Genomic DNA, 25,461 nt, shown 5'->3' on the forward strand with positions numbered 1-25,461 from the left:
AAAACTAGGCGCTGCTCATCACCTGCCAAATACAATGCCAACACTGAAACATGGTGGTGGCAGCATCATGTTATGGGGGCAGGGAAAGGACCACTGGTCGTCTCATGTCCTTTAATATATTTAGCATTGCTAAGTATTCCTGAGCATTGTTGAGTCTAAATATATAATAGGACACGATGCTACAATCAGAACAGAGATTTCAATATTAATACATTTCTTCATTGAGGCAGTGTGCACACACAAATTAGAAACCGTGTGCAACATTGTATCAATGATGTTTTAACAGACAGATTATCAATGTAGCTTCCTTGCAGGGTCCTGGTCTTCCTGGGACTGCAGGAGGCCTTGAGTCCTATTTGGCAAACTTTGCGCTGGGGTGAAGGTGCGGGTGCCCATAGAGAGGGCCCTTAGTGCCACCTCAGGCACCCATGCCATAGGTTCGCCAAAAAACAGGGGTCTACATCTGCATGCAGGATAATACCTCCAGTCCTTGCCCTATAAGTTTTTAATCACACTTTTCTTTATTTTCATGTTTACGTTTAACATATACCAATAAGTTATATTTTATCTGCCATCTAGTCTCTTGTATTACCCCTTTTCCTTGTATCAAAGACTAAACTACTTTTTGGTGGTTTACACCTAGCAGAAAAAGACGACCAATCTTTTGGATCTAGCTTATATTACACAGTGTTATATACTCCGTGTCATGGCTATAGATACATGTGCATGAAATGGATGGAATTATGAGAAATATACATAAATATAAAGTCACACAGAGGTGTAGCAGACAATGGGGTAAATACAGTGGGCCACATTTATCAAAAACAGTGCAAACCGCACTAGTAGTGTGCAGGAAGCGTGACGAACGTTCATCACGAATCTGGTGACACATATGTGGCACGGACACTTTTTAAATATACGTGCAAGCAGTTTAGACATTAAAGAAATTGCAACGTTTGACAGTTCGAGTATAAGCCCCGCTTTTCAGCAAAAAAAATGTGCTGAAAAACACAAACTCGGCTCAAACTTTGACTCAAAAAAAAATCAAAACTCACCTTTCCGGCTCCCCCGCAGGTCTTCTATGTGATCCAGAGGTCAGCAGCAGGTCCGTGCAATGGTAATGTGTGTGCTGGCAGCCGGCACACACTCCAATGTCAGCGGCTGTGGCTGATGTCAGAGCTGTGCGCTGCACAGACCTGCTGCTATCGCACAGAAGACCTGCGGGGGCGCCGGAAAGGTGAGTTTAGATTATTTTTTAAAATCAACTGTCTGCATAACGGAGCATTGCTCCGGCTCCATAACAGGGCAAGGGGTTGCCTATATACTGCGGCAAAGGGGCTGCTGGCTATATACTTGGGCGGGGGCTTGCAGGCTATGTACTGGGGCATGGACTGGTGGGGTATATACTGGGGCAGGGGCTGGCTGGCTATATACTGGGGCAGGGGCTTGCATGCTACATACTGGGGCAGGGACTGGCGGCGTATATACTGGGGCAGGGGCCGGCAGGCTATATATTGGTGCAGGGGCTGGCTGGATATGTACTGGGGCAGGGGCTGGCAGGCTATATACTGGGGGGCAGAGGCTGTCTGGCTCTGTACTACTGGGGGCAGGCTGGTTGTATACTACATGGGGCTGGCAGGATATATACTCCAGGGGCAGGCTCGCTATCTACTACTGGGGCAGGCTGGCTATATACTACTGGGGGCTGGCTAGCTATATATACTACAGTGGCTGGTGGCTATATACTACAGGGATAACCAAAACGGAGACAAAACATATGACCACTGGGATGTCCTGTCTATTCAAATAGAAGTGTTCACTCACAAATGCCAAAGAACAACCAAATAAGAGAAAATGAGGAAAACAACTCTCTCCTTTTCACATAAAACATATAATCTTTATTAACATGTTCATTTAAAAATTTTGATTAGGTTTTGATGACTGAATGAAGCAACTGGTTTGAATCTTCTCAATGTAGCTGCATCATATCACAAACGTCACAAATATCAAATCTATACAACAGATAGGAGCAAATGTCAGTAAAGTACAAAAAGGCTCATAAACTTTCTGAGCCTTTTTGTAATTTTTAAATGAACATGTTAATAAAGATTGTATGTATTATGTGAAAAGGAAATAGTTGTTTTCCTCATTTTCTCTTATTTGGTTGTTATATACTAGTGGGGGGCTTCCGGCTATATACTACTGGGGGGATGCCGGCTATATACTACTGGGGGGCTGGCAGCTGTATACTAGTGGGGGGCTGCCGGCTGTATACTAGTGGGGGGCTGCCGGCTATATACTACTGGGGGGCTGCCGGCTATATACTACTGGGGGGCTGCCGGCTGTATACTACTGGGGGGCTGCTGGGTATACACTACTGGGGGGCTGCCGGCTATACACTACTGGGGGGCTGCCGGCTGTATACTACTGGGGGGCTGCCGGCTATATACTACTGGGGGGCTGCCGGCTGTATACTACTGGGGGGCTGCCGGCTGTATACTACTGGGGGGCTGCCGGCTATATACTACTGGGGGGCTGCCGGCTGTATACTACTGGGGGGGTTCCGGCTGTATACTACTGGGGGGCTACCGGCTGTATACTACTGGGGGGCTGCCGGCTGTATACTACTGGGGGGCTGCCGGCTATATACTACTGGGGGGCTGCCGGCTATATACTACTGGGGGGCTGCCGGCTGTATACTACTGGGGGGCTGCCGGCTTTACACTACTGGGGGGCTGCCGGCTATACACTATTGGGGGGCTGCCGGCTGTATACTACTGGGGGGCTGCCGGCTATATACTACTGGCGGGCTGCCGGCTGTATACTACTGGGGGGCTGCCGGCTGTATACTACTGGGGGGCTGCCGGCTATACACTACTGGGGGGCTGCCGGCTATACACTACTGGGGGGCTGCCGGCTATATACTACTGGGGGGCTGACGGACACATACTACTGGGGGGCTGCCGGCTGTATACTACTGGGGGGCTGCCTGCTATACACTACTGGGGGGCTGCCGGCTGTATACTATTGGGGGGCTGCCGGCTATACACTACTGGGGGGCTGCCGGCTATACACTACTGGGGGGCTGCCGGCTGTATACTACTGGGGGGCTGCCGGCTATATATTACTGGGGGGCTGCCGGCTATATACTACTGGGGGGCTGCCGGCTATATACTACTGTGGGGCTGCCGGCTATATACTACTTGGGGCTTGCTGGCTATATACTGGGGGGGCTGTGACCAATGCATTTCCCACCCACGGCTTATATCCGAGTCAATAGGTTTTCCCAGTTTTTTGTGGTAAAATTAGGGGCCTTTGCTTATACTCGGGTATATATATAGAATATTGGAATATATATATATATATATATATATATATATATATATATATGGAGCTGTAGTCATGTATTGTAGACAAATCATATATTGCAATACACAATTTTTTTTTTTACTTAGTTTATTAACATAAGAAAATATGACATCACATTAATGATATTGCAGTTACAGTAGACACATATAATAAAGGTGAGGTAAGTAACAGGGCTACATTCTTATTCTATTGAATTTTGCATGACATGAAGTATAATGTAAGATAACAAAGTGGACGAACACAACAGCTACGCCCGGGGTGAGGTAGGACTATCTGAGACAGAACATGGTCTCAGGAAGGATATTTATTAGATCTGCAGGACGCCTCTTATTGGGAGACTTATATCTGGATACCTTTCTCTCCTTTGACCAAATAAAAGATAAATATCATATTCCAAATAACTCCATTAGTAAGTATATTGCATCATATTCATCAGTGTTGTCAGTGTTAAATCTCTGCCCCTTCTACTGGTTTCAAAACAATGATACAAAGTAGCAACAACATTATTCTTATTACTTTATTCCCTCTTATCCTTCTTCTAAACTGTTCATTTGCCTACAAATGGCTGTACCAAAATTTATTGATGTGCTGTACAGAAATTGTAACATTTCATAGGTTCCGTATTTAATAAGAATTGTCATACAGATCCATTTGATGCTGTCCATTCTCTATATAGGATCTACACTATTTGTACCAATATCGGCTCTGAATCTTCTAGGGTGGAGCCCGGGTATTATTCTCTGCTGCTGATCTTAAATAACCAGATATTCCTTAAATATTTTAAAAAGGCCAAAGTACATCAGGTAACAGATAGATGAATAAGGCTATAGTCACAGGACCATAGGGGGACGTATATATGTACGCAAGTCCCCCATAGACGGTAATGGGCGCATGGAACGATACGGTGCCACTCTGTACACTTGGAAAAGATAGGACATGTCCTACCTTTCCCTGTGTTATGGCGTTGTGTACCTCTATGGAGAGTGAAGGGGTCAGCCCTCCTCCTCTCCATGGAGCCGAACGTATGCCCGCCCAGTGTACAACGCTGTGCTGTAGTTTACAGTGTATGTTAAATTAATCTCAACTTTAATCCGAATCTCTCATTCACGTCTCCACAACCCTTTTCAGAGCTGCACCAATTCCCATCCTCATCCTCATAGACTTTAAGCTCTTGTGTCATCCCCTCATCCTCATAGACTGTAAGCTCTTGTGTCACCCCCTCATCCTCATAGACTGTAAGTTCTTGTGTCATCCCCTCATCCTCATAGACTGTAAGCTCTTGTGTCACCCCCTCATCCTCATAGACTGTAAGCTCTTGTGTCACCCCCTCATCCTCATAGACTGTAAGCTCTTGTGTCACCCCTTATCCTCATAGACTGTAAGCTCTTGTGTCACACCTCATCCTCATAGACTGTAAGCTCTTGTGTCACCCCCTCATCCTCATAGACTGTAAACTCTTGTGACCCCCCTCATCCTCATAGACCAGTGATGGCGAACTTTTTAGAGCCTGAGTGCCCAAACTACAACCAAGACCCACTTATTTATCGCAAAGTGCCAACACAGAAATTTAATTTGTGATTTATACTCCCTTCTCTTCTAAGAAATGATGGATGATGATTGTAGCTTCTCTCCAGGGTTCCATAAACAGGAAGAATTGTCAGGGCTAGAGCAGGAGCTACAATGACAATCCAGATCTGTCTACACCTTCCCACTGCTCCAGTAGTCCCAGGTAGCGCTGTCTTGGGTGGTCTGGGACTGTAGGAAGATACCTGGAGTCCTATCTGGTGATGGCCTGGGTGCCCAGAGATAGGGCTCTGAGTGCCACCTCTGGCACCAGTGCCATAGGTTCGCTACCACTGTCATAGACTGTAAGCTCTTGTGTCACCCCCTCATCCTCATAGACTGTAAGCTCTTGTGATCAGGGCCCTCACTCCTATTGTTCCATATGACTGTTTGTACTCTGTAATGTAATATTATATTTGTATATGTCCCCTATGATCTGTAAAGCTGAGCAGTATATAATGGCGCTATATATAAATAGTGGTTATTATTATTACAGGTAGGTGCACTTATTGCAGGCAGCGTGATCAGGGTTGTCGGCACATTGCAGAGCTTGGACTGGCCTGTGGGATAAACAAATGAAACAGAGTATGAAACCAATTCTACATTTAAAGAAAATATACCATCATGATAAACCAGGGACATTACTCATAGATCCAGGCACCGTGACTGTGGTAATCTTATATTTGTTATGCATGGTCTCCGTCCTTCTAAGATCAACATTTATAATTATGTGAATGAACCTTGAGGGGTGCTGGGGGGGCATTCCCAGAGCCCTTCCATGCTGAAGCTACACAGGCTGATATAATGTTTCATCCTCCCTCCAGCTCCTGTGCAGTACTTCCCCCCTCCCTTTGCCTGCTGTAATTTCACACAGTGGGAGGGCATGTGCTCTTACACAGTGTAACAGCCTGTGAAGCTACAGCACAGAGGGGCTTTAGTTATGCCCCCACAGCTCCTATGGCTCATTGGCATAAGTATAAAAAATGTATTTTAGAAGGAAGGAGACCATGAGTAACAAATACTGTGTAAGAAGATTACCACAGTCACAGTGCCTGAATCTATGAGTTAGTGTCCCTGGTTTATCATGATCTGGAGTATAAAGGAGAGGTGTCATTTGTAGCGCAAAGTGACAACCGTAAAAGCAAGTTATCATATTCACTGTACTTTAAAGTACAATATATTATGCACAAAAATAAAAAAAAGTTTGTGGATTTTAAAATGAGTGGAGCAAGAAAAAAAATACCCAAAAATGGAAAAGGGAAGTTGCAGGAAGGGGTTAATGCATTATTTAGGAGTCCTAGTCAGGAAATTTTACCTGTAATTGTCAATGCAGGAATATTTCAACTTGTGCTCTTCAATGTAATTTTCTAGCTCCATTAGGGACGCGCTATCACAGGAATTTCTGAAATAAAAGAGTCAAATTTACGGATTAGGAACTTATTCATGAAGAATACATTCTGTACTCCAGGTTGTCCTTCTCTATACACAAAGTACACATCTTACATACAGTGTATGCCTCCAAACTTTTGGGCTAGAGAAAGAGGGACGAAAAATCCCTCCCCTTTATTTCTAAACCACGCCCAGTGTGACACCCGCAAGCATAGTATAATATCAACCTTAATGGCCCCGCATAGTATAATGCCCCCTTCCTGTGGCCACCCCCCCTCCCATGGACCCATAGTACCCCATAATGCAACTCACTACACATAATGGACCCTCTTTAAGTTTATTCTCCCTTTACATTTGGTCCCCAACTTGAAATTTATCTCCCCAAACTTATAATGCCCAAGTTTTCTGTACTCCTGTCCCTCCTCCCCTCGAATTTTGGCCCCTCTCTTCAACAATGTGGCCCCCTCCTCATAATGTGGCCCCTGTCCTCCTCATAATGTGGCCCCCTGTCCTCCATCCTCCTCTTACTGTGGTCCCCTGTCCTCCATCCCCTTCTGACTGTGGACCCCTGTCCTCAATCCCCTTCTGACTGTGGACCCCTGTCCTCAATCCCCTTCTGACTGTGGACCCCTGTCCTCCATCCCTCTCTTACTGTGGTCCTCTGTCCTCCATCCCCCTCTTACTGTGGTCCCCTGTCCTCCATCCCCCTCTTACTGTGGTCCCCTGTCCTCCATCCCCCTCTTACTGTGGTCCCCTGTCCTCCATCCCCCTCTTACTGTGGACCCCTGTCCTCCATCCCCCTCTTACTGTGGACCCCTGTCCTCCATCCCCCTCTTACTGTGGACCCCTGTCCTCCATCCCCCTCTTACTGTGGTCCCCTGTCCTCCATCCCCCTCTTACTGTGGTCTCCTTTATTCCATTCTTCTCTTACTCTGGTCACCTGACATCCATCCTCCTTTTACTGTCACCCCCTGCCCTCTATCCTCCTCTTACTGTGGCCTCCTGTCCTCCATCCTCCTCTTACTGTGGCCTCCTGTCCTCCATCCTCCTCTTACTGTGGCCTCCTGTCCTCCATCCTCCTCTTACTGTGGCCTCCTGTCCTCCATCCTCCTCTTACTGTGGCCTCCTGTCCTCCATCCTCCTCTTACTGTGGCCCCCTGTCCTCCATCCTCCTCTTCCTCTGGTCCCCCATTCTGCATTCTCCTTTTAATGTGGCCCCCTGTCCCCCATTCTCCTCTTACTGTGGCCCCCTGTCCTCCATCCTTCTCTTACTGTGGCACCTCTACTTCTCCTGTTGCTGTTATTAAACTTACCTTCCCTCACCCTCATTCCCCCACAGCATTCCTACTTCCTACCAGGGTTTTGAATGTGACTTTAAAGAGGGGGTGGGGCCGGACAATGGTGTGCTAAAGAAAAGCCGACATGTGAGGAGGTAACAGAGGCCTCCTCCTGGCCCCGCTCTGCAGCGGTAATGTATAGGAACAGTAGAACGGGACAAACTGGGGCAGCCCAGGACAATCTCCCAACCACCTGGGACAGCGCGACTGTGGTTGAAAACCAGGACCGTCCTGCTCAATCCTCGATGGTTGCGAGCTATGAACTGTGTAATGTGAACCATAACTTATCACTAGAACCAAGGGGGTGCAGTTCTAGGGGGTAAGTTATGAATTTATGGGTGTGTGTGACCTCTTCCTTCTAGGGCCTCCCCTCAAAAGTAATAACGGCTGCATAAACCATTAAGCTGTTTAAAATTTGGTGCAAAAACAGGCATGTGTACAGTTTTTATGCCACCTTTTGGCAAAGGGAAATTATAAATTCCCTGTAAATATATTCGAGGTATACACAGACTGATATCTTCTTTCTAAGGATCCTTGGAACCAAATGTATACAGTATAGTATGTACCATATATAATTACATTAATGAAAAAAAAACCAAGAAAAAAGTCCATCAAGTTCCACCACATTACATTGTGATCATTTAAAATTCCGTATTTACTTGTCCTCTCCTTCAATGTCATCAATCACCCAGACTTTCACTTCAGAGACTCTGCTTGGGTCCAGATTGGGAATTTCTACAGTCCTTAAAATACTAAAAGAGAAAGCAGAAATATATAGTCAGAAAATGTTATATAGCTTATTTTGGGATTTAACATCTATTTTATTTTGTTTTTTTAATCAGCAGATACCTCCTTATTTGGAGAGCTTACATTTCAGCTTTGCAATATAGACTGGACCAGCATGCACAGAGTCATCATTTTATATTATTGGGATGTGGTGAGTTGTTGTTTGCTTGAACTGCTGGAGACTGTACAGAAGGCAGAGTAGGAACTCTACACACTCCATACAGTATAGCAGGGGCAGCACCAGCACAGGGCATACCTGGGCAAGTGCCTTGGCCCAGAGCTGTTACATAAATCCATGAGCGACAAGGAGGGGCTGTATCTAATTAATCCATAGGTTGTGAGGAGGCTGTATATAAAATAACCATGAGGGGGCTGTATATAAAATAACCATGAAGGGCTATATATAAAATAACCATGAGAGGGCTGTATATAAAATAACCATGAGGGGGCTGTATATAAAATAACCATGAGGGGGCTGTATATAAAATAACCATGAGGGGGGCTGTATATAAAATAACCATGAGGGGGCTATATATAAAATAACCATGATGGGGCTGTATATAAAATAACCATGAAGGGCTGTATATAAAATAACCATGATGGGGGCTGTATATAAAATAACCATGATGGGGGCTGTATATAAAATAACCATGAAGGGGCTGTATATAAAATAACCATGAGAGGGCTGTATATAAAATAACCATGAGGGGGCTGTATATAAAATAACCATGAGGGGGCTGTGTATAAAATAACCATGAGGGGGCTGTATATAAAATAACCATGATGGGGGCTGTATATAAAATAACCGTGAGGAGAGGCTGTATATAAAATAACCATGAGGGGGCTGTACATAAAATAACCATGATGGGGGCTGTATATAAAATAACCATGATGGGGGCTGTATATAAAATAACCATGATGGGGGCTGTATATAAAATAACCATGATGGGGGCTGTATATAAAATAACCATGATGGGGGCTGTATATAAAATAACCATGAGGGGGCTGTATATAAAATAACCATGATGGGGGCTGTATATAAAATAACCGTGAGGAGGCTGTATATAAAATAACCATGATGGGGGCTGTATATAAAATAACCATGAGGGAGCTGTATATATAATAGCCATGAGGGGGGCTGTATATAAAATAACCATGAGGGGCTGTATATAAAATAACCATGAGGGGGCTGTACATAAAATAACCATGATGGGGGCGGTATATAAAATAACCATGATGGGGGCTGTATATAAAATAACCATGAGGGGGCTGTATATAAAATAACCATGAGGGGGCTGTATATAATATAACCATGAGGGGGCTGTATATAAAATAACCATGAGGGGGCTGTATATAAAATAACCATGAGGGGGCTGTATATAAAATAACCATGAGGGGGCTGTATATAAAATAACCATGATGGGGGCTGTTTGGGATAATAAACTAGGGAATATTTTAGGGAACAGGAGACTGTTTTAGTTTCAGAATTTTTAATATTGTCATGTGAGTTTACTGCAAAGGGGCCCACTGAAACTTGGAGCCGACCCCGCAAGTATACTGTTTAGCCACCCTGCCACGTACTGGTCCCTGGGTAGTGTAGAGGGGGGGTTAGGGTGATGTAATTGCTGTGGAACTGGAGCCCTGAGGTTCCATAATGTTTAATCTTCATTTGAATATTTTTAATATGAAGTTTTCGCATGGAAGGAGCAGCTGGAAATTAAAAACATTAATACATAGGATATTCTGTGCAGCAAAGGTCAATGGTAACACAACCTTAATAGAATCAGCAATGTTTATACCAAGAAAAGCATCATAAAGATGAGAACATCAAAATTGATAAGATGGTCAGTACCTACATGACTTGTTATTTTATGTCTTTATGTGCAGCAGTTGAGATAATGGGGCACATTTACTTACCCGTCCCATTGACGCCGCCGATATGGAATGTCCGACGAGGATTCGGAGCTGCCATGATTCACTAAAATCGTGTGTACAATTTCCTGCATGTGTCGCTTCTCCCCGCTGAGGTTCGCCGGAGTTCACCTTCTTTTTCCTGGTGCATGTGAGTGCTGATCTGGCGACACAATTTGAGTTTTAAATACCGCGGTTTGTCCGAATTAGTCGGGTTGTCCGACGGCCACGCCCCACGGATTTGTGTCGCATGAAAGCCAGCACCGATGCGCCACAATCCGATTGCGTGTGCCAAAAACCTGGGGCAATTCAGCGCAAATCAGAAATAGTCGGGAAACCCAACGAAAATGCGTCCAATGGACCCTTAGTAAATGTGCCCCGATGTGAGTTGTTCAGTAGAGTTTTATAATGAGATCCAGCTATATTTACCACTTATGTCCTGAACGTTTGTGTTATTATATTTCCCATACATCAGATGATACATTACCTTTGTTTCCTGGAAATATCACCTTCTGCTGAGCCGTTTAACATCACATTTACAATTCCACACGATGCTTGAGCAAACTGGGAAAACAAAGCGGATACTGTAATTAAAGGTGCGGGACACAAATATATATAAGGTAATTTAGGACTTACCTGGTGTTTAAACATTTCAAAACTGAAGATACTGCTAAACCCCCTGTAGTTGTTAATGGCATTTCAAGTACATAACTAAAGAACTGTTTTAATATTTCAACTTTTATCCAATATAAATTCTCTTAATTGCTTAAAGGAAATCTATCATCATTTTTTAAGACCCCAAACAAATATAACATTAGTGTAGCGCTCTCTCTGCACAACCCATGCATACCTTTTATACCAATGTTCCTTAACAGCGTCTCCCCAAAAATCAGATTTTAAAAATATGCTAATGAGCCAGAGGTGCTTCAGGGGGCATTACCAGAGCTCCTCTGGGCTCTGGCTTCAGTGCTTTTTCTATGCCCCCAACAGCATTTCAGAAACACCCACCTTTAGTTTTGGTTTTGAAAATTTGTTTTTGCAATACAGACGGTCCCCTACATAAGGACACCCGGCTTACAGATGACCCCTAGTTAAAGACGGACCCCTTCTGCCCACTGTGACCTCTGGTGAAGTTCTCTGGATACATAGTGATTGGAGAAGACCACAGCACCGGAAAGGTAAAGTTCCAACGATTTCTTTATTTACAATTCATCCAGGTAAAAAAAGTTGCAACTTTTTTTACCTGGATGAATTGTAAATAAAGAAATCGTTGTAACTTTACCTTTCCGGTGCTGTGGTCTTCTCCAATCACTATGTTTCCACGAGGTTTTGTTGAGCACCAGAACCCCGGACTACATGCACCTTATATCTGACACACTACAGATTTTTGGATTGCTGCCTCCTCTCCTCTTTTGAAGTTCTCTGGATGTTACTTTAGTCCCAGACTGCAATGATCATCTGTGAGGTGTCTGTAATGAAGCTTTATTGATAATATTTGCTCCAATTACAGCAAAAAATGTTGAAACTCCAATTGTCACTGGGGCAAAAAAAAAAATTCGTCTGGATCTACAATGATAAAATATACAGTTTAGGCTTGCATACAAATTCAACTTAAGAACAAACCTATGGAACCTATCCTGTACCTAACCCGGGGACTGCCTGTATATGCTTATTAGCCTGAACACAGGACTTCAGATACACCCACGTCATATTCTGAACCTCCTTTTATATCTGCATCTCTCTGTCCTCTCGTGAGATCTCGCACAGGTGCATTAGATGTTACTGTCCGATGGCTCCTCTGCTCCAGTGGGGCTTCACTCTGTACAACTGGACAAAACCAGCGCAGGCCCGACGGAGTAAAGGAGCAGTCGGACAACAACATCTAACCCGCATGTGTGAGATTTTGAGAGAGGACAGTGAGGTGCAGATATGAAAGGAGATTTAGGAGAGGAGATGGGTGTATCTGTGCTGTAAAGGGCACCTCAGGCTCATTAACATATTTTAAAAAACAGATTTTTTGGGGGGATGAGGCACTGTTCGCAAATATTCATTTAAAAGGTGTGCATGGGTTCTATAGAGAAAGAGCTATACGACTTTATAATTGGGGTGGGGCCCTAAAATGTGATGATAGATTTCCTTTAAGTATTTATGACAATCCAAGCTCAAATCTCAAATCAAAGTCAACCTTTGGGGCTCTGCATCCCTCCCTGTGTACACTATACATGAATAAAGAAAGTTTGTTCACTTGGGCTGGTGAGTACCACTTCCTTTACTTCCTTTTCTTTGATTTACCTTGTTATACTGTAAACCTCCGTAAACGCTGATGTTTTCCTACCCCTCCATCTTACTTGCTGTATGCCACTGATCGAGCCACATAGCTAATTGTGCCCGTATATATCCTTCTACTGATTTTATTGTACTATGTACAGCACTGTGTATGGGAGACTGTGCAGAGGCTGCAGCGATCACCTGAATGCTGCAGCCTCTTCAAACAGCTGATAGTTGGGCTGCATGATCGAATAGGATAGAGAATAAATACTCTAGAGTTTTGAAGGATTTATTTTTATAACTGATATTCATCCTATGTAAATGCCGGGTATAATACAAAGTCCTGGTTGTTACTTACTGCAGCAGACGCCATCTTCCAGAATGAGGAAACAGAGTTGTATTCACATTCATCCCATGCAGGACACGACTTATAGTTTAATCCTGAAATAGACCATAGACATGTGATATTTACTCTGCATAATGTAGCAAAAAGAAATCCTCAGGATGCAACAAGCTTATGTTTCACATAGTTGAGTGTTAGGATAAGTTGGCCATGGATGCCAGTGGAATAATTGGCACACAACCTTTGGGAGGTCAGTGAAGGCCGGCAGGACCCCCTGTCTTGGTTGCGTGCACATTTAAAAGGCTCGGGTAAGACGTCTGGGACAAGTCAGTGTTGATGTAGCTCTAGAACTAAGGCCAATATTTCCATGTATCACCAAAAAGCTTGTGAACAGACGACTGAGAAGGACGGAGGAGAAGATTACACTAGACACATACACGATACATCAGGCTGCAGCATCAAGAAGCCAGGCTCCAGCTAGAATAACAGCCCGATATCAAGTAACATAACACAAGGAGGAAGGAAGGGAGGAAGATGATTGTCCTCGGACTATTTCCACAGATTGGTGGCCCCAGTTATCGTATTTCCTGTAAAAATTGCTACACTGGAGGATAAGGTGCAGCTATGACGGAATCAGTGGGTTCCCTGGAGCTGAGGAGTATGAAGGACAATCCTCCTTCCCAGCAAAACCATTATAGTTTTGCAGAACAGCTAAAATCTGTAATGAATCTGTCATAAGCCTAATTGGACTGATATAAACATTGTGCTTAAAGGGAACTTGTTGGCAGAAATTAACCTAATAAACCATTCCCAATACATTGTCAAGCAGCTAAACATCCTCCAGATCATGGTTATTTCATGGTCCCGTGTGGAGACATCATCCAGAGAATCAACTTAGAAGTCATTTTTTAAAATTTCAAATTCAAGGAGACAGAGGGGCAGATTTACTTACCCGGTCCATTCGCGATCCAGCGGCATGTTCTCTGCGCTGGATTCGGGTCTGGCCGGGATTTATTAAGGCAGTTCCTCCAACGTCCACCAGGTGGCGCTGCTGCGCTGAAGTTCCCCGGAACACACTGGAATACACCGAGCCGGGCTGAATGAAGGTAAGTGCAAGCTCCGCGACACATTTTTTTTTAAAAATGCGGCTGTTTTTCCGAATCCGTCGGGTTTTCATTCCACCACGCCCCCGATTTCTATCGCATGCATGCCAGCGCCGATGCGCCACAATCCGATCGCGTGCGCCAAAATAGCGCAAATCGGAAATATTCGGGTAACACGTCGGGAAAACGCGAATCGGGCCCTTAGTAAAGGACCCCCAAAGAGTTTAGCACTGTAGTCAAGCTCTCCCACCTAAAAACACCTCCTTTACTGCACAACTGATTTGAGGCGAGGAGAGCTTGGCTTCAGGGCTTATCCTTTCCATATCCATGACTTTATATAACCAGGTTTTACTTCAAAGTTGATTATCTAGATGATGCCACAAAACTGGGACATGACAGAAACATGATCTGAAAGGTGTTTAGATGCTTGACAACATACTTGTGGTGGTTTAATAGGTTAATTTCTGCTGACATGTTCCCTTTAAGACAATTTGTTTTTGAAATATTGTCCATTGCTGAAGGTAGACCTTCATCCTGGGATGAAACCTAAATAGGAGGGAATCAGACTACATAAAAATATATCCTGGCGCAAAGAAACCAGGTAAAACTGTTTACCAGTTATTGCAGGATTTGAGAGCACTGAATTGAGTTGACACATTGGGGATATTCATCAGGGACCCTGCACCACTAAAATAATAGCAAATGCTAGCTAGTAAAGTAAGCAGCTCCTAGTGCTACAACAGTCCCTGCAGTGTTACACTACTAGCGTTATCGGAAACCTCCTATAACACTGGCAGACACTGCCGCGATGTACACTAGAAACACCGGGCCAAAGCGGTCCGGCATATTCATTAGGGGGACAGGATTAGGGGAGGTGACTGCCGCTTGAACTCAGAAGTCACCGCTGCCGGGGAAGAGTCAGGGCCTCAGATCACCCCCTCATGAATAGGCTGGACAGCTTTGAGAAAGTAAGCTCCTAGTGCAGTTTTTAAGGGTGATAAGGCCTCTTTAACATCTTTTTGCCTTCCCCTTAGTTGGGCAGGATTGATAAAGGCTCAAAAGGAACCATCCAGCCTTCTCCCAATCATAACACAAATCTCCTCCATACAGTATGTCGTATGTACTTGCAGTATCCAGTGGGCGGTGCGTTCTGACAGCCAGCTAATAGTGAGCCAGTCATCAGCCAGCCAATTGTATTTTATATGCATACATTATGGATACAGCGACATACATGTACGGGTGAAATATGTCACATATATACGTATTCATACAGCGCCGAAATACAGGACTGGAGAAATCATATGTTCGTGTAAAAGGGGCTTAATGTGTATCTGCATACAATGCACATCAGGGTTGTAAGTAGCGAGATGGTTTAGAGTTGATGAAGGTCTTTATGTAAAAAACAATAGGAGGGAACTGATAAAGCGATCTCATTGGAATAGCTTTTTGCTAGTAATAAAATGCTAATATATTGTATTCTAGTAAATATGTATATAACCCTTTAATACTTCAAGATATCTCCTATGTAACCTCGTACCCACAGTCTTGGAATTTGGTTTTGTCTGTCCTGTCTTGCAGAGGCCTTGATTCAAGCCTGATAGAAGAAACACAGAGATAAGAACCAAACCAGGATAGAATTAGACAGATTGGGGCAGATTTACTTACCCGGTCCGTTCGCGATCCAGCGGCGCGTTCTCTGCGAGGTAGTTCCTCCGCCGTCCACCAGTTGTCGCTGCTGCGCTGAAGTTCCCCGGAGGCGCACTGGAATGCCCTGAAATTCACCGGCCTATACCTGGTGAAGGTAAGTGTATTTCCGAATCCGTCGGGTTTTCGTTCGGCCACGCCCCCCGATTTCCGTTGCGTGCATGCCAGCGCCGATGCGCCACAATCCGATCGCGTGCGCCAAAATCCCGGGGCAATTCAGGTACAATCGGCGTAAATCGGAAATATTTGGGTAACACGTCGGGAAAACGCGAATCGGACCCTTAGTAAATGACCCCCATTGTTCCAAAAACATAATTGCTTTTTTAAGATGGGTTCAATCTGCAAATTCTAAGTTGTTGGTACATTAGGTAGAAGGAGTCTCCCCAAATAGCAAATATAAAGAACTTTGCTACTTTACCTAAAAACTCATGTTATGGGCTGAATTTTAGACTTCTAGCTTCTTCCTATAGCCAGGTCTGCATATGACAGCTGAGAAGTGATCTCCACAGAACAGGAAGTATTAGTCTATAATTAAGACAGTGCTCCTATTCCAAAAAACTAGATAGTAAAGTAGCCACTAGTTTTTTTCTCAAATTTTTGGAGTGCAGTCCAGTTTTTTGGAAAAGATAGTAAAGACAAGAGATTTGGAATTGTGATTCCATTTGAAATAGAAAGAGAAATAGATAGATATCAGCCTGATTTTTGTCTTACCGGGCCTCAAAGTCTTTCCACACCACGTAAGGCCATTGAACAGGAAGCCCAGGAAAGTGTCTTCGAGGGTCACAAAATTTTCTGTTGCTTTTGTGTATCGGTGTACAAGATTATTTGTCCTGCTCCATAGGAGGGTCTGCGGAGACACAAAATATTATACAATACCAAGATGAGAAGTAAAGTAAATACTGGAGGAGGGGGGCAAATTGTGAACAAAATAGGAGCCATATTGGTTTACTCAGGAACAAATATAACAATATCAAGTCGTGCAACTGATCGTATGTCTAGAATTCAGTATCACTTGGTGATGTTTGGGATTACAGGTACCCACAACAATTACAACAATGGAGGGACAGAGACCAGATGTTACATCTTAGCTTGGCCACCCATAAGCATCTGACCATAACGAACAACAAGTTATGGGCTATCCTAGAATATATCCAGGGTGGAGATCTTCTGATCGGCTCTCTACAAGAAAGCTTTAGAAAGTATAGGAGTCCATACATTGAATATTCAACCTTCTCAGAAGAGCTGTGCAAAGGTAATGGAGGTCAAGGGATCCAGGACTCTACATATCAAAAATGAACTAATATTAATCATTCTTTAGCAATTTTACCTTTACCTCTGCATTCTGCATCTCTAATTCTCAAGATGAAGTCCAAGGGACTTACTTTTGGCCTCTGCCTGACAATTGAAGGCTATGAGCATGGACAGGGACATGATAAGTCATCATCTGGTGACAACTTCCATTTCACATCTCAGAGTAGGTCCTTTAAACAAGTTCTCCATCATTTCGTCTTGATTTTTTGTAAAGCCGTATATATGTGCAGCACAGTTATAATCTTCTTACCTTATCACATGGTACAGTCTGTGCAGCCACCTGAGCCAGACGCTTGTAGTCTTCTTGAGTGATCTTACATGGATCTTTTCTCTGTACTGCATCTATGAGCTCTTGCCATATTCCAGAGCAGTTCCTAACTCTTCAAAAGAAAAAAAAAAAGGAAATTAGAGTGATCCCTAATCTATACAGATGTATACGTCATGTCAGGAACCAACGTTGACTCTCATTCCCACTCATAGAAACCTGTGACCAATTCCTTAGTTTGAGAATTAAGTGTTTAAATCATTACATTTACATTAAAGAGGGTCCCCTGGCATATGCTATTAATATATTATGCAAACAGAAGGCCCTCAATATCTGATTGGTAGGGATCTACCCCCCAATACCCCAACACCCTCCCCCACAGATCAGCCCACACACAAATCGTGGAACACAAAGTAGGGACCTCCATTCTCTTTTGTAGTGGTCAGACCAGATTATTGCAGACTGAACGGGAACTAAGCTGCATTAACTGAGTTTGGTCACATCACACATAATGGAGCTCTTCCATCCTCTGTGAATTCTAAGAATGGATCATCATATATTTGGCCTCTAATTACTGCCACTATTCATTGGCATAGCAGTCATCAATAGGCTTTAAAGCGGTTTTCCAGGAATTCTGGAGACACTGTGGAGGTCAGGGCATGGATGCCCCATAAAAAGAAAGCGTATCCTGCTCCAGCTCCTTGTTCCTATGCCGTGCCATGAACTCCTGATCTTTGGCACCTCCGGCCCAGACAGAAGTGCTGGTAGACATTGGACCAGCTTAGGCCAATCGGTGGCCTCCTTAGATCATGGGACATCACTTCCTCTTACATCACTTTTTCTTTCTGTTTTATATTTTTGGCTCCCCTGCTGTGGCCCTGATTGGCGCCATTTAAAGGGTTACACGTGCAACTGGTGCCACTATGATCGTGGGTGTAACCGGTGAGGATAAGTGTTCAGGTTTGGCTTATCGAAAGGCAAATTTTGGATGAGTGTTTGACTGGGTCCTCATCAATGTTTATAATTCACAAAAAGGCCTTGAAATAGCCTCACTAAGACCCATTGGTCAAGTACTTGGGAGCAATTTTTTGTTTCCCATAAAACTCATAACTTTTATTTATTCTCTTTAAAATTAGGTATTTCTTTGTGGCTACCGTATTGTGTGTTGTATTTATAAACATATAACCCCAATACTTGTATCTAATGAGATATGGCAGAGGGTTGTGTCACCTTAGCATTTCAGGGGTAAATAAGTTTATTTTCCGATTAAGATGCAAGATACAGGTTTGGCTTCACACAAACTCGGCCGAACCCAAACATGAACATATCTGCTCTTCCCTACATATAACCCGGTCACACTGAAGAAACACATTCAAGCCCCTTTTATCACTTTTATTCATATACAGGAGTTTTTATTCACAAATACTTTGGGGGTATTACTTTTTCACAACCTGGTAATGTTTTGTGGTGTCTCCACTGCCTCATTCACACAATTGCATAAACATATCGATTACGAACAGATATATGATCTCAGTTGTTATTGACATTGTTAAATATATATTGAAATGATGTACAAAATTGAGCAATTACATTGGAATGTAGTGAGTAATACATACAGAGTCCATTGGTGAGGTTCATAAGTTCAAGAAATCTCCATAGATCAAAGATAACAGGATATTTACTACAGAGCACACAGAGAGTTCCAGGCAAATGCTGAAGACATATCATATACAGTGTCCAACTAGAGTACTTAGGCCCACCAGGGGGAATAATTTTTTGGGCATATCCTTAAATATATAGAAACAATCCCAGGATATTCCCTAATGGAAATGTTGTTGCAAAATATTGAATGAACACATCAGAACAGACAGCTTCATACTGTACCAGATTTATCACCAAACCTGATGCTGGATAATAATTCTGGTGTTGTCAGAACTACTGGAGCACCTCTTGGGAACTTCTCATGACTAGTTCCACACCCAGGTGTTTTGTTCTGCAGAGGGTGTAGTGTTCATCTTGCTACTTCTCAGAGCTGGATCAGTGTCTCAGGTGCAGTTGGAGTGAAGGACGGCCAAACCAATCAGCTGCTTGGGCGGCATCCAGGAACTCCGTACAGTGCTGGTTAGACTTGTCTCCTGGCTCTTGTAGTTCTACAATCTCTACTGTGCATTTGGTGTTTTCTGATCCTAGATTGGACCATTTCTATTTGCCTCACCTCGCCGCCATCTTGGACTTGGACCCAATTAACCTGATCTACCTTATGCCTGTCTATATAACCTTCCTTCTCCATGACAGCTGGTAGAATGACATGTGTGAAAATTGCCATTGCACATTAAGATTATCTACCCAATAGCACACATTCACTTGTAATTTAAAGTAAAATCACATTACTGGGAAATTGTTTTAAAAAATCTAAAAAATGTGACATTTTTGTGTGCTGCGATGTTACTACAAATAACAGGTTGTTAGGCTACATTCACACGAACGTATGGAGGACGTATATACGGCCGACGTATATACGGCCGATATACGTCCCCCATACACTCCTATGGGCGCACGGCACCCTACGGGAGCGGTACGGTGCAGCACACATGCGGCACCGTACCGTTCCGTACCCGGGAAAAAGATAGGACATGTCCTATCTTTTTCCGTAATACGGGGCCGTGCGCCATAGGTTGCTATGGAGAGGGGCGGGGGTGACCTCCTCTCCCCGTACACTGCCGTTGCCTGCTACGGTACGGTACGGGCGGGCAACGGCAGTGTGAATATAGCCTTACTGTGTGTATTCTTAGTCAATAAGTAGAGATAGGATCATCTGGGAATGGTTGTGTTTGTTTCTCATAGTTGCCTGGCACGGGGTTTTTCAGTACTTTTTATCGATCACCTTAGGATAAGTGATCAATATCAGATTGGCAGAGGCCAGTGACATCATTACCATGGGGCATGAACTGTTTGCAGCTCATTATCAATCAAATATATGGGTCTGTGCTGCAGGATCAAGTACAACCACTACACAATATATGGCATTGGTAAGGAGTGCAGAGACTACATTCCTGAAAGATGTATCTTCTCACCTATGATCAATGGGATCCCAGTTTTGGTCCCTCAAAAATCTCAAATTGATCACCTATCACCTATTTTTCACAACAGTGAATTTTCACTGAACCCATGGTTTTCTCTTCCTGGCTTTAGTGATTTGTCACGGATGCCTTACTGATCCATTCTTTTCAATGGGCTTTTTAACACTTCAGTTTTTTCCACTGATCACTGAACACAATAACAACTCATCACTGATCAGTGAAAAAAAAAACTGAAGTGTGAAAAAGCCCATTGAAAAGAATGGATCAGTAAGGCATCCGTGACAAATCACTAAAGCCAGGAAGAGAAAACCAATCTTTATGTGTCTACTGTGAGTCCAAAGTAATCAATACCCCTTGAGTAAATGAGCATATACAGTACTTTGAAAAGCAGCTACAAGTTCTTCAGGTCGTAGCCAATCATACAGACTCAGTCCTGTAGAAATATGAAGAACCCCTTCAGCAGGAAGAAGAGGTCCTTACTTTAAAGTTTGCTCAAAAATATGTTCTGAGTTTGTTAATTTATTAATTGTTTTGTGAGAGACTCCTCATAAAATAGTCATGCAACTTCGTAAAATTCCAATTTTTTGCCCTTTTTCAAGATATTAGCTTTCTATCAGTGAATGACGATTCTCTTGTTTCCATTCACAGCCTCCAAGCCCTGTACATAGCTTGTCCGACTCACATCTGAAAAGTGCATACAATATACAGGCGGTCCCCTACTTAAGAACAGCCCACTTACAGATGACCCCTAGTTACAAACGGACCTCTGGATATTGGTAAGTTACTGTACTTTATCCCTAGGCTACAATAATCAGCTGTAACAGTTATTAAGCGTGTCTGTAATTAAGATGTATTGTTACTCCTGGTTCTTATGACAACCCAACATTTTTAACCCCTTCACGCTCCGCGGCGGATATATCCGCCACGGAGCGCAGTGACTTAGCGCTCAGTGGCGGATATATCCGCCACGGCGCTTATGCCGGTTCGGCTCTGGATCAGAGCCGAACCGGCATCGGGAAACACGGGGTGCCGGCTGTAACTAATAGCCGGCACCCCAGTGTAACACCCGCGATCGGAGTTGTCTCCGATCGCGGGTGCTTAACCCTTTAGATGCCGCGGTCAGCGCGACCGCGGCATCTAACAAGTATCTGGGGGGTCTTTCCCCCACGATCGGCCCCCCCGAACCGTTTTCGGGGGGCGCCGATCGTTGCTATAGTAACTCTGGGGTCCGATCTGGTCCCCAGAGTTACTAGCAAGAATTGCCAGTAAGATGGCGTCTGTGACGTCATCTTACTGGCAAAGTGCCAGCCTATGCAAGTGCATAGGCTGACACTGATAATACTCTGCAATACATCAGTATTGCAGAATATTATCATGAAGAAGCAATCAGAAGATTGCTTCTTCATGTACCATGGTATAAAAGTGAAAAAGTAAAAAAAAAAGTTATTCAATAAAAAAATAAAGTCATAAATCACTAAAAATGCCCCAAACCCCCAAAACATATAAAGAGACATATAACTCAAAAAAAAAGTCTAAATCATAACACAAACCCCACATATATAGTATCACCGCGTCCGTAACAACCCGTAGAATAAAAGTAAATCATTATTGAACCCCCACGATAAACGCCGTAAAAAAAAAATGTTATAAACCCTCCAAAAATTATGATTTTTACCTTTTCAATCCCACAAAAAATGCTATAAAATGCGACCAAAAAACCATATGTACTCAGACATGATACTGGTGCAAAGTACAACATGTCCCGCAAAAAACAAGCCATCAACCAGCTCCGTAGCCAAAAACGTAACAAAGTTATGCCACTTGGAAGATGGCAATACAAAAATTATAGATTTTTCCCCACATTAGGGTTTTGTTTGACAAATTTAGTAAAACGTAAGAAAATATATTCATGTCTGGTATCCCCGTAATCGTATCGACCCATAGAATAAAGATAACAGGATTATTAGTCTATACGGTGAACACCAAAAAAAAAAAAAGTCAAAAATCCAGTACAGAATTGATGCTTTTCTACTCCTGCCCTCAAAAAAAGTTCCTAAATTTTCAACAATAGGTGATACCAACCCCAAAATGGTAACAATGGAAAAAGCATCTCATCCCGCAAAAAAAATGCCGTCACATGGCCCCAATAACGAAAAAGCGAAAATTTTATAGCCTTCAAAAGGGGCCAATGAGGAAACTAAAATCCTGGCAGCTGCAGCGCCCTCCTTCCCTTCTGCGCCTTGCTGTGCGCCCATAAAACAAGTCACAGCCACATGTGGGGGGTCGCTGCACTCAGGAGAAATTGCAGAACAAATTGTATGGTGGGTTTTCTCTTTTTATATTTTGGAAATGTGTAAATTTTAGGGCTAAATGAACGTATAAGGGAACAGTATGACCATTCTAAATTTCACCTCCATTTTGATTCAATTACTATGAAGATCTCAAGGGGTTAACAATCTTCGTAAAAGCTGTTTCTGATAGCTTGAGGGGTGCAGATTTGAAAATGGGTAGATTATATAGGGGGTTTTGATGCTAAATATGTAAAATTTCATTCAAAACTGTATTTATCCCCAAAATAGTCAATTCTGAAAATCCGGAAAAGCGATATTCTATTTGTAGGCCGCGTGACGTCAAAATAAATTATCCAAACATTTCAGAAATTATGAAAATGTAAAGTAGACAAATGGGAAATGTTATTCTGCAAGTTATTTGGGTGGTAAATCTATCTGCCTGAAAACGCAATGATTTTGAATTTCGAAAATGGCAAATTTTTCAAAAAATTTATCATATTTTCTTTTTTTTTGTAAATAAACGCAAAACTTATCAGCCAAAATTTACCACTAAAATGAAGTACAACATGTGGGGAAAAAACAATCTCAGAATCGTTTTGATAAGTAACAGTGTTCAAAAGTTATAACCATATAAAGCGACGCAGGTCAGAATCCAAAAAATCGGGCTGAGCCTTAAGCTGTAAAATGGCTGCGTCCTTAAGGGGTTAAAATCCAATCGTCACAGCGGCCAAAAAAAGTTTGGCTGGAGCTATAATTATAAAATATACAGTTCTGAATTACATACAAATTCAACTTAAGAACAAACCTACAGAGCCTATCTTGTATGTAACCTGGGGACAGCCTGTAATCAGACAAGACAATGCTCTGTGAGCTACAGGCTGACACATTGGTCCACTTTTATCAATAATCTGACACACCCTGCGCGCGTCGGTCATGCTTATACGGAGCGCATCAGTTTTTTCTGGTCACAATTATGTTGGGACATAAATGTGCCATTCTATGCGATTCCGCACCAGAAAGCCTCTTAGGTGCAGAGTTTTGTGTTGCGGTGGACAAAGTACATACACAATAAATTCGAGCTGATGTATTTGGCTCATAATGAATTATTGAGACTCGGTACAATGTATCCACCAACTATGTATGTAACTATAAACAGGAAGGATTGAAAGTAAAGTAAAGGTTCTAGAACTTTTCCCTTAGACAATGATTAAGCTTAGATTCCATTGCGACAAAAAACAACAACTTTTTACATCCCCTGAGAATCTTTAGGTAACACATTTTGACAATTATATATATATATATATATATATATATATATATATATACACCACAAAGAGATATCCTTACTCACCCAATGCCTGGATGCAGGAACATGTAGTGATAGCAGCGACCGATGACGATGTTTCTGATGTTGGATGTTGTACCTGATCCCTTATACTTTGGATTTTTCGGCTGACCTGTTACATTCCCATTCACTAGGCTGGATGTTAGCAGCATTAGTAGCAGGGCCAGCATGCTCACAGGGGGACAAGACATTGCTGCCTTCTTCTCTGCAGGACCAGGCTGATTACTAAGTGCTCCAGGACTGGCCTCTGGATGTGCTCCCCACTCCCCAGCCCTCACAACCAGACACGTTACTCGGCAGTCAGCACTTTATATTCTCTTGGTCCCCTCCCACTCCTGTTGTTTCCAGCCTATACACACATGCAGGTCTTTGTTAGGGTTTGAAAGGCCGGTTCACCATAGGAAGGCAAGGAATTTCGTATTGAATAATCGACTTATTAAGATGCATCTGATAAACTCTCTATAAACATTCCTGATATATTCATTATGAAATGTACTTTATACATTCATAAAGTATTCCACTGACATATACTATGCAATACGCATGAATCTGTGTCCTGCCCCTGTACTGGCAATTTACTATTGAGAAAAGCTCTGCTGGAGCAATTCTGCAGGACTTCTCATGGCTAGTACCACAATGTTGAAATCAACATGAATACATTTCAGGGATTGTTAAATAACATACAACAGAAAGAAGGTCACAGGACGGACAACACCCTGCTGGATCATAAATGGACAATTTTAGACAAGCCAGGGGGGAATAACCACCTGATAACCATCAAACTCTCTGAGCAGGAATTAGCTTGTTAGCCTTCTGTTACCCTGTTCTGCTGGAAGATACCCGAGGTAGGGGGTAGAATGGTAGGTGTCTGATTATGGTAATTAAAGTTTACCAAAGGATAGCCGGGACGTGAGGATTAGCCCAAAAAAGGGCTATCCTCACGTCCCATTCATCCACCTACCACCCGATCTACCTTTATAGGTAGAATCGTGGTGGTAGGTCCCCTTTAAGTGCAGTTGTAGTGACGGATAACCAAAATAATAAGCTGCTGGGGCGGTTTCCAGGAATTCCATTTATACCCACTCCTCACTCCAGTACTGGTTAAAGTAGTCGACTGACACTTGTGGGTCTGAATTCTATTGTAATTTATCCTGTATTTTGTAATCATTTCTTGGACCTTCTGTCTATCTCTCTATTTGTTTTTCTGTTCTGTGCACATCCCCAGGGTAAGAACCTGCAGGTAATGGCAGTGTGGGCAAGTAGGCAGGGACTATCCTGTTTTGACTAAATTGTACAAACAGGGCTAAGAATTAAGGGATAGAAAGGAAATGGAAATTGGAATGTCTGGAATTTAACCCCATATAATAATATACAAATTAAAGTGACCCTTTAGATT

The 25,461-nt window shown here is 43.1% G+C and overlaps 1 protein-coding gene across 1 annotated transcript; it reads right to left on the reverse strand.

The window, feature by feature from the left end:
- Positions 1–3,460: 3,460 nt before the first annotated feature.
- LOC140079105 (ADP-ribosyl cyclase/cyclic ADP-ribose hydrolase 1-like) lies at positions 3,461–24,359 on the reverse strand. The gene is made up of 8 exons (XM_072126060.1): positions 24,072–24,359; positions 17,335–17,464; positions 16,485–16,620; positions 12,982–13,064; positions 10,843–10,919; positions 8,318–8,410; positions 6,248–6,334; positions 3,461–5,492 (listed from the first exon to the last, which is right to left on the reverse strand). The coding sequence occupies exons 1-8, from the start codon at positions 24,254–24,256 to the stop codon at positions 5,423–5,425; spliced, it is 861 nt and encodes a 286-aa protein (XP_071982161.1). The 5' UTR covers positions 24,257–24,359; the 3' UTR covers positions 3,461–5,422.
- Positions 24,360–25,461: the final 1,102 nt, after the last annotated feature.

This window comes from Engystomops pustulosus, chromosome 1 (assembly GCF_040894005.1).
Source record: "Engystomops pustulosus chromosome 1, aEngPut4.maternal, whole genome shotgun sequence".
Classification (NCBI taxonomy): Eukaryota; Metazoa; Chordata; class Amphibia; order Anura; family Leptodactylidae; genus Engystomops; species Engystomops pustulosus.

Excerpts from the sequence above, each read along its gene's own strand:
- LOC140079105 (XM_072126060.1), bottom strand. The coding sequence starts at position 24,256 with ATGTCTTGTCCCCCTGTGAGCATGCTGGCCCTGCTACTAATGCTGCTA. Across the intron at positions 17,465-24,071 it reads TTCCTGCATCCAGGCATTGG|AGTTAGGAACTGCTCTGGAA; the intron begins GTGAGTAAGGAT and ends TTTCTTTTGAAG. Across the intron at positions 16,621-17,334 it reads AGACTGTACCATGTGATAAG|ACCCTCCTATGGAGCAGGAC; the intron begins GTAAGAAGATTA and ends GTGTCTCCGCAG.